This window comes from Bos javanicus, chromosome 22 (genome assembly GCF_032452875.1).
Source record: "Bos javanicus breed banteng chromosome 22, ARS-OSU_banteng_1.0, whole genome shotgun sequence".
NCBI classification, from domain to species: domain Eukaryota; kingdom Metazoa; phylum Chordata; class Mammalia; order Artiodactyla; family Bovidae; genus Bos; species Bos javanicus.
The window spans coordinates 55553638-55564064 of NC_083889.1; the positions used below are offsets into that span (position 1 = coordinate 55553638).

The window sequence follows — 10427 nt, forward strand, 5'->3', positions numbered from 1 at the left end:
TGACCAAAGTATTGTAGCTTCAGCATCAGTCCTTTCAATGAATATTCAGGTTTGATTTCCTTTAGGATAGACTGGTTTGATATCCTTGCAGTCCAAGGGACTCTCAAGAGTCTTCTCCAACACCACAGTTCAAAAGCAGACAAGGCTTGATCGCTCAGAGCTTTTGTGTAATAAAGTTTTATTAAAGTATAAAAGAGATAGAGAACACTTCTGACATATAGACATCAGAAGCAGGCAGAAAGAGTGCCCCCCTGCTAGCCTTTAGCAGGAAGTTACATACCTACTAGCAGGCTGCTAATTTGAGAAAGGAAGTGTCTCAAAACTCAGACAGTGACCCCAGGCCCCTCCCCCACAGCATGCATTTTGAGAACATGGCCACAAGGTGAGTCATCCCAGACCATAAAATGATTGACGTATATCTTGTATATCTTGGAGACAGGCAGATTTCCAAGGAATAACATAGTCTCATTAACATAGCTTAAGAGAACATTTGCATGAGTAAAACATACTGGTTTGTTGAATAAAACAGACTGGTTTGTCAAGTTGGTTCTCAGTCTTAGGCAAACCAATCTAAGGTAAATACATTGACAGGGAGGCCTGGCATGCTGCAGTCCATGGGCTTCCAAAGAGTCAGACGTGACTGAGCGACTGAACTGACTGAAGGAAATACATAGTTCATTAACATAGCTTAAGAAAAACATTTCCATAAGAAAAATGCATTGGTTAGCTCAAGGTTTGAGAAAAGTTAAGTTCAGGTAGAACCAGGTGTCATCATGGCAACACAGAATTTTAAAAGAAACTTCCTTTTAATTTTGTATAGAGAAAGGAGAAAAATCTTGATATTTGTAGTTTGTTTCCTCCTGCCGCTTAAGAGAGAGATTTTTTAAAAATGTCTGATATTTGCAGCCTATTTCCTCCATTTGGGGGCCCCTAGGCATCCTGCCTGTTACCCTCTCATGACATGACAACTGGAAAAACCAGCTTTGACTATACAGACCTTTGTCAACAAAGTCATGTCTCTGCTTTTTAACACACTGTCTAGGTTGGTCATAGCTTTTCTTCCAAGGAGCAAGTATCTTTCAATTTCATGGCTGCAGTCACCATCCACAGTGATTTTGTAGACCAAGAAAATAAAGTCTGTCACTGCTTCCACTTTTCCCCTCTCCTATTTACCGCAAAGTGATGGGACTGGATGCCATGATCTTAGCTTTTTAGTGTTGAATTTTAAGCCAGCTTTTTCACTCTGCTCTTTGACCTTCATCAAGAGGCTGAGTGAGCTTCTGTTGTGGCTCAGACAGTAAAGAGTGTGCCTGCAATGTGGGAGACCCAGGTTCGATCCCTGGGTCTGGAAGATCCCCTGGAGAAGGAAATAGCAACCCACTCCAGTATTCCTGCATAGAAAATCCCATGGATGGAGGAGCCTGGCAGGGTACAGTCCATGGAGTCTCAAAGAGTCGGACACGACTGAGCGACTTCACTTTCAAGAGCCTGAAACCAAAGTTAAGGCCTTTGTGTCTGATGTCTGTTACTTAGCATGATGTTTTCTAGGTTCATCCATTTTGTAGCAGGTTAATTCCTTTCAGTTTAAAGAAAGAAAATGTTTCATTGTTATTAAACTTTTTCATCTCCCTTAACATCTGTGGTCTCTCTCCCCAGATTTGGCCCCTTTATGAAGGAGGAATGCAAAACTGATCCCACTAGAGATTATAGATCCCTTTATTTTCATTGAAAGGGGCACAGAGAGAATGGGTTGAGAGAGAGATTCAAGACAGAATCAACCACGTTTAGTGAGATTGACCCATGGAGTTTTTTGCACTCACCTCCCTCCCATCATCGAGTATCCAAAAATGATTGCCTTTGTACTAGTTTAATGATAGTGCTGTTGAGAGGAACAGACAGATCGCCAGGTTAGGTCTGTTGGAAGAGGGCTGAGGAGCAAGGTGCAAAAAGGGGGCTGGCAGTTGGGGGAGGGGGTGCCAGAGTCACAGAGGTCAGTTTATCTTGGGCTGTGATGATTTTGAGGTAGTGGAATAAATGAGTGAAAACGACTAGATGGTATTAGAGACAGGGTGGAGATACAGCTTAGAGAAAAAGAACAGAAATGGTAGCTTGGTTTAGCAGATAAAGTCCTCCTGTTTCATTTAGTACAGTGAAGAGAAGCTATAGACCAAGGATGCAGTAAAAATACTTACATGAAAAATATGTGGTGATGAATTAATTTTATCTCAAGTTGTAGATTGAAAAATTTAAAACACCCACCTCATAAATTTTTCATAAGGAAAGGGTCTTAGGCAGAGATTGCTAGGTTCTTTATAGCCAGTTTAGCTCTTGGTAAGTACACTCTGGGAGGCCCCACTTAGCTTTTTACCCTCTTAAAATGTTGCTCTCTGAACAGGGAATTTTGCACAGAGTTCTGACCTTTACTTTCAAGACCCTGTTGCGAATGGTCTCGCATATTTAAAGATGGACCCCAGTCCCCCATGGCTCCTAGCTGACTGTTGATCCCAGTTGGAACCAGAGGAAATGACCCTAAAGTTGATGAAACACAAGACTTCCAAGTCACGGAGCCCTTGACATGCTCACCACATGCTCTTTAAATTGCTTAGCTTGTTGTAAAAAGGCTGAGTCTAATCAAACTTGTGAATGACTTAGCCATCTTTTCATAAAATTTGCTGTGACTTTCCTTCTTAGGGTTATTTTTCATCAAGTATCAGTTCACATGTACTGCTTTAGTTCCAACTGTGAGTTCAACATTGTGCTGTGGGAAATGCCAAATAAGTTTCAAACTCTATCTAACCAGAGAGAGAAAACACTGATTTATAGGAGTTAATAAAACAAGCTATATTGGTATATCCTTGAGATGTTCAAATTCCAAAATTCCATAACCCAACTTGCGTGAAATAGTTCATTCTCATTTTTGAAAGTTGGCAAGTTTCATGATTCCAGCATTAATGTTAGGCTACATTTTACTTGGCTTCCCTGGTGACTCAGATGGTAAAGAATCTGCCCACAATGCAAGAGATCTGAGTTTGATCCCTGGGTTGGGAAGATCCCCAGGAGGGGAAAATGGCAACCCTCTCCAGTATTCTTGCCTGGAGAATCCCATGAACAGAGGAGCCTGGCAGGCTACAGTCCATGGGGTCGCAGAGAGTCAGACACAACTGAGAGACTAACACACACACACACAGACACACAGACACACACACGCACGTTTTACTTGATGCTGTGTCATACAATTATTTTTTAAGATTGCAACTATCGCATTCCTTTAAAAGAACTGTGTTTTTGCTAAGCACTACTTTCTTTCTGCAGAATTAGGGATTAATGAATGATGATTTAAAAAGTAAGTTTAGCACACCAGCTATATACCATAGGATGTAAAAATCATAATTTTTTTTTTTTTTAATTTTGATGACTGGCAATGAACAGGCCTGGGCCGATGGGTTGATTCTGAATTAAAACCCAGATTCTGACTCATCCACTACAGAATCCAGAATTCTAGAAAATAAAATGCCCATTTCTCCCATAGCTGGAGAGTCATGTGAAAGACATTGTAGTCATGTGATATGACTTCATTGGCATGGCAATTTACTATTCAGCAAAGTAAATAGCACAGTTAACAAGTGTTTCTGCTGGGCCTTTTGCACTGACACTGAGTTTTTGGCCTCTCCCCCTCACAGCTGGTTTTGATTTGGTTCCCGTGGAATATTTTTGTTTTGTTTTGTTTTGTATTTAACAACAGTCAGATATTTATGTACAGCTTCATCAAGAGCCTCCGATGACAAATATGCCTTTGGAGGCTAGTAGAAGCTGTGGGAAACCCCCGTGTCAGCACTTAAACCTGTTTCCAGTGGAGGGAAATGGCCCTGGGGACTGACCTAACCCGCTCGCGAAGCAGCGTCTCTTCTCCCAAGCCTTCTGCCAGCCCACTTCCAACCTGCACTGGCCCATCCTGACACCGTACCCTGCGTCGATTTTTCCTTATGAAGCAGTCCCTCGAGGCTCAGCTTTGGCCTTCTTTCCTAAGTAAGAGGGGAAAAGCAGAGACAGCAGGCAGAAAGCCATCTAATTCTTAGACTGGAAACTGGAGCCTGGCTTTTGAAATAAGGCTTGGCAGTATCCCTTCAGAACTCACTTCATAAAATGAGCCCCTTTTATTTGCTGTCAGAGCTATCTACATGGACCTGAGATGTTTAAATAAGCTGGTGTTAGGGACGAGCCAGTTGGAAGATGGACCGTGAACCTCGGGCACACTTCCACACCCTTTAGTAGAGGTGTCTTGGATGGCACAACCCACTTGGAGGTCTGTGGGGGAGAGAGGGGAAGAGCCATAAATGCTAAAAGCAGAGTTCAAACAGCTGATAATAAGAACTAGAACATGGACACTGCATCCTCTTTAAATTTTAGTCCCTGTTCTGCTAGTGTTCTCATGAGGACTCGAGTCAACAGTTGGTGCATCGGTTACATCACTTAAGGAGATTGGAAGAAATGTGAAATCCTTTTTAGCTCCAGTAATTCAGTAATTTTGATTCAGTGTTCTGGTGTGACTGAGAAGTACAAAGATGGCCAGTTTTTATATCAGAACGTCTTCAAGCGTGTCCGTGTGATTCCTTCTCATGCAGTGTATCAGTGTCCTCTGGCATCTCGCATATCGGGCTGCCATTGCTAGAAACAGTTCTGAGACTTAGATCTCCCTTTAATCTTAAATGACTTCTCATACTCTGTATTGGTTGGTGTGTGTGTCACCATGTATATAAATCCTAAAAGGCGCAATCCAACCGAATAACGTACCTCCTTTTCCAGACTTAGGTATCCAGGACTTTTGGCTTCATCATAAACTCAGACCTCCCCTCATTACAATTGAGTATGTTTATAAAACACGCCCAACTCACTACGTGTTCATATAACTTCCAAAGACAGATTCCCCAGATCCCCTTGTTTTAAGTAACGGCAGCATCCCTAGAATGTTAAATGTGTAATGTCTGAGGAATCTGTTTAAAACTTGGCCATATTGCACAGTAACACTCCCGGAGTATATGAAGGCCTGAACCTGGCCTGGTCAGAAGGCCTGAACTCATGGCCCAGCTCCGAGCAATGGCCACACCTGCTCTGTTCACTGTGTGGCCGGGCAGGGCCATGTGCAGTGGCCCCCTGTGAGACCTTGGGTCATTTGCTTCACTGAGCTTCCTTTTCCTTATTTGTTGAATGGGATCAGTAATCTCTACTCTGCACAATTAACTGTGAGCATTGAATAAGAAAGCACCTAACAAAGGATAATACAGATTAATTGGGAATTGGGCTCCATGAAAATCTGCAACTTTGTACTTCAAAGGACACTATGAAGAAAGGAAAAGAATTAGAGAATAAAGGTGTTTTGTTTTTTGTTTTTTGTTTTTTTGAAATTCATTTTTCTGATTAGAAACCAATATCCAGAATATTTATATAGGGAATTCTTATAACTCAATAATAAAAAATCACTAATCCAATTTAAAAATGGCCAGTGGATTTAAGGCAGGCTTCCTTGGTAGCTCAGATGGTAAAGCATCTGCCTACAATATGGGAGACCCAGGTTCGATCCTGGGTTGGGAAGATCCCCTGGAGAAGGAAATGGCAACCCACTCCAGTATTCATGCCTGGAAAAATCCCATGGACCGAGGAGCCTGGAGGGCTACAGTCCATGGGGTCGCAAAGACTCGGACATGACTGAGTGACTTCAGTGGATTTAAACTGACCTTTTTTTGAAGATATACAGATGTCCAGTAAGTCCATTTAAAAAAAAGATGCTTGGCATCATTAACCGTCAGAAAAATGCAGATCAAAGCCACTGTGAGATACCACTGCAGGCCCACTGAGATGACCGTAAGAGATGAGAGTAAGAAGTGTTGGCGAGGTATGGAGAAATTGGAAGCCTCACACACTGTTGCTCGGAGTGTAAAACGGTGCAGTCACTTTGGAAAGCAGTCTGGCAGTTCCTCAGAAAGTTAAATAGAGTTACCATATGGCTCTGTTCTTCCCCTTTTAGGTGTATAAACAAGAGAAATGAAAACTACTGTTCACATAGAAACTCGTTCACACACGTTTATAACAGCACTCTTGACCATAATCGCCAGAAGGCAGGAACCACCCACAGGCCCCGCACCTGGTGAGCAGACCGGTCAAATGCGGATGTGAGCTTGGAATCACAGTGGAGTCTTATTTGGTGATAAAAAAGAAAGGCGTACGTTATAAGGTGGATGAAGGATGAACCTTGCAATCGTCATGCTGCGTGAAGGAGGCCAGTCACAAATGGCCACCTGTTACAGTGTTTCATTTGTACGAAATATCCAGGATTGAACAGTCCATGGAGTCAGAGCAGATTAGGTTTGCTGGGAAGTGGGGTGTGTGTGGAGACTTGGGGGGGAACGAAGAGTGACTGCCTCTGGGTAAGGGCTTCTTTCTGATTAGTGTTCCCTTCTTGGATCGTGATAATGATTGCACCTTGTGAATGTGCTAAAACCTTTGAATAATTCACATTAACGGGTGAATTGTGTGGCATGTAAATTTTTTCTCCATTAAATATTTTTGAAGAGAAAGCAAGCACCTGGCCCCGAGGCACATGCTTGGCGCTCCCCGGCTTCTGTCTCCTCCTCTCACTGTCTGGGTCCTGGTGGTTGTGGGGATTTTCTGTTTGTGACAACGAGCCCATTTTAAGAGTGAACTTGGTGTAGATGTGACAACGATTTCTTCCATTCTTACTGTGCCTTCGTTTTCAAGCCATGGTCTCTGCACACCTCATTCAACCCTTTCTCCTGCCACCAGGAGCCAGTAAATACTTTGTTGAGTTCCCGTTGTTCAGTTGCTGAGTTGTGTCTGACTCTTGCAAACCCACGAACTGCAGCACGCTAGGCTTCCCTGTCCTTCACTGTCTCCCTGGGTTTGCTTTAACTGCCGTTCAGCCATCTCATCCTCTGTCGCTTCCTCCTCCTGCCCTCAGTCTTTCCCAGCATCAGGGTCTTTGCCAGTGAGTCGGCTCTTTGCATCAGGTGGCCAAAGTATTGGAGCTTCAGCTTCAGCATCAGTCCTTCAATGAATATTCAGAGTTGATTTCCTTTAGGGTGGACTGGTTGGATCGCCTTGCAGTCCAAGGGACTCTCAAGAGTCTTCTCTAACACCACAGAGTCCACTGGTCAACTGCCTCCCTTGTGGGCTCCTTAGGAGGAGAAAGTCAGGGTCAGCCCCTGATGGAGGGGTGAAGGGAAGACAGGAGTGCCCTGTGGTCTGTTGTTTAAGTTGAAGTGGGCATTGGAAAGATCCAAATCCCAACCTGCCTCTGAATCTTTAAAATTTCACTCTTTGTTACAGGATTTTATTTTTTCCCCAAGATATTTGTGTGTGTGTGTGAGAAGTCTCAAACATACATAAAAGCTTACAGAAAAGTAAAATGAATACCCAGTACCTTCCTCTTGGATTCGTCTATTCATGTTTCGCCACACCTGCTTATCTATCTCTTGCTCTTTCTTTCCACACACATCACATGCGTATTCCGTTTTCTCTTTTCCTGAACTGTTTGAAAGCAAGTTCCGTATACAGTGACACTCCCTCCCCTATATTTTTTTTTTGAATCTGGTAAACATACAGACACTCTTCTATGTAAATGGAATGCTGTTGTCATCACAGAATAAAGAACAATAATTCCATAACACCACCTAAAATCCAACACGAACTCAAAATTCCCCAATAGTTCACAGGGTTTTAAAGGCACCTTTTAAGTCGTTATTTGCTTTCTCCTTAAGTTTGTATCTTTATACATAAGCAGTTTTTGAAATAACAATTAAGCATCAGTCCCTTGGTTTAGAAACTTGAGCATATCTGTTAAGCTCTCTTTGCAGCCTCATCTCTACGTGAGGAGACACACTTCTCCCGTTAGGCAGTATCCCCGCTGTCCTGCCGCCCCACACAGGCCTCTTCCAGTTGAGATTATCTCCTGGGCGTGCTGGTCTGACGGAGGCAGTCCTGATGGCCAGCCCACCCCCGCATAGGGTCCCCAGTGCCTGCGGCTTTGAGGAGGTAGGAATGGGACTCCCGGAAGCCAAACGGGAATACGACGTTTAAACCACTGAGACGACCTTGACCAGCTAAGCTATCAAGTTGTTCCCCCACCACCATCGCCACCCCCCGAATTCTGTCGTCTCCTGTGGAATGGCATACTGAACAGCTTGTCCCGTCCTAAAGCTCTCCTCCTCGGCAGTTTGTGTGTGACTTTGAATTATAAAAGCATTAAGATACAGGAGTGCATTTTGTTGGGGAGGAGGGATTTTTCAGCCTGTGAGAGAGAAAGTGGGGATGAGGAAGTGGAGAGCCGCTGGCCCAGACTTCCTGACCGCAGCGGAGGGTCCTGGGAGCCTGGGAGGTGTGTTCGCCGTTTGGCCTGTGACCCCGATCCTAGGGGCTGTATTTTTACAGCTGACCCTTCTCACTTGCAAACATAACAGCTGCTCTGTGTTGTACTTGGGGGGTTTCCATGTTTTGATACTGTAAAATTAAATTGATTCTCAGTTCTGAAATCTTCATTTTGATCCATCTTGCTTCTCACCTTAGTTCTGGGAGAGCATAGAGGGACGGGGATGCAAAATATTCTATAATGTATATTTTTAGTAATATTGTTCCTACTTAAGCCTGGCTCCTGTTGGTCAGCAAATAATTTATTGACCCCTTTCCAATTTCATCGCTGGATGTGGATCCAAAGAGGAACAGGCCAGACCTTCCCGAGACTGGTAACGCGTAGCTGGGCACATGTTTAGAAGCCCATCCCAAGTCCACCCTGCTCCGTCTGTTCTCGTCCGTCCTAAACAGTTCTGCTTTCCTCTGGGGTCTTCATTGTAAATATGGGCATTCCAGTTACCAGATATTCCCCCCCCCACACAAGCTTGACATATTCTGCTTTCTAGATTTACGCCATCTTCTCACCAAAGTACATAGAACTGTCTGCTCAGCGAGTCCTTCAGCAAACAACTAGCTGCTCAGCTTCCCTCACCACCACCACCCCCTAAAGGAAGAAAGAGTTTTGCCTGAGATTGGAGCTTGGGCTGCTCCTTTCTCCACAGCACAGCCATTTCTCATTGTCAGTTAGAACTCAGCTCTCCCTTCTCCCAAGCGTCTGTGCAGCATCGAGAGGCCACACCTCATAGGGTGGGGAAGGGGACCGCTCAGGCCATCTGTGCTGGCCAAAAGTGGGGCCAGAGGCCAGCGTGAGGCCGCCTCTTTCAGCCCAAATGGGGACGGCCAGTCCACGTTGCTGCCTCGGGACACGAGCCCTCAGTCTCCACTGTAGTCTAAAAAAAAGTCCTTACCATGCTGAAACTTGCTGATGAACCCAGATCTGTAATTAGGGACATAAACGACGCGGTGCAGGCCTCACACAAGTGAACAGTTGTGGAGCATTATGGGCCCCTGTGGATCACTGACTTGAAGAAAAGGACGGGGGGGAAAGCTGGTTGCTGTTGGACAAATTGCTACCAGATGTAGATTTCAATAAACACCACACTGCTGTCCCCTCTTGCCCGAAGGTGCTGTGAATTTCTCGAGGCAAAAGAGCAATCAGTAAACTGGCGACTGTCCCACTGAGAGGAGCCTCCTGGTGTCGCTGGCCCCGGCTGCTCGTCCAGAGTGCAAGACAGACCCCCGGGGCCTCTCTCCCTTACCTGATGTGTTAAGGGAGAGTAATATACTTAAAATGCAGCAGCCGGATCCCACGGAACCTAAAGGAAGTCTGGAACTGTGGTTCAAATGTCACAAAAAGAAAGTGTCACTAGAAAGTGGAGGTGGTGCTTTAACAGAAGATCAGGGGTTTTTCTTACATATGCTGATTGTAATAGCCTTGGGTGAACCTACTTCAGTCAGTGAATATTAATAACCTCCTGGGGTCACATGAAGAAAGCCCACTTTCCTTCTCCCTCACTGAGTCTACAGATGAGAGGAGGGGGGCATCAGCAGTCTTTATGGTGGCTCAGATGGTAAAGAATGGGCCTGCAATGTGGGAGACCCGGGTTCGATCCCGGGGTCTGGAAGATCCCCCGGAGAAGGGAATAGCTACCCACTCCAGTATTCTCATCTGGAGAATTCCATGGACACAGGAGCCTGGTGGGCTACAGTCCATGGGGTCGCAGAGAGTAAGACACAACTGAGCAACTAACACTTTCACACTTTACAAGTAAATAATGGGCAGCCTTTACTGTCCTGGGAAGTCAAAGCACAGAAGCTGCGTGTCTGCCTTTACCAGTGCTGCTGTGGTCCAGCCAGCACCGCCTGGGAATCTGAGATTGAAAGGCCACAGAGCCATCACACTACTTTGTTGTCCCGTGAAGGGAGTGGGAGGAGACCGAGACAGAGAGAGGGAGGGAGAGGCAATGTGACCGATCGCAGCTTAGTTTACTAACACACTCCTCGTG

General features: G+C 44.9%; 1 protein-coding gene across 20 annotated transcripts in view; it reads left to right on the forward strand.

Annotated features, from left to right (window-relative positions):
- The window catches only part of ATG7 (autophagy related 7), a 273963-nt gene that overhangs the window by 154297 nt on the left and 109239 nt on the right, over nucleotides 1–10427 (forward strand). For 2 of the 20 annotated variants that reach the window (XR_009732576.1, XM_061397108.1), the window contains one exon: nucleotides 6023–10427. The exons of the other annotated variants lie outside the window; for them this stretch is intronic. Coding sequence is in view for 1 of the 2 variants with exons in the window: in XM_061397108.1 (XP_061253092.1) it covers nucleotides 6023–6043 (21 nt within the window). In the remaining variant the exon portion in view is untranslated. The remainder of the gene's footprint in view (nucleotides 1–6022) is intronic. 20 annotated transcript variants of the gene reach the window in all.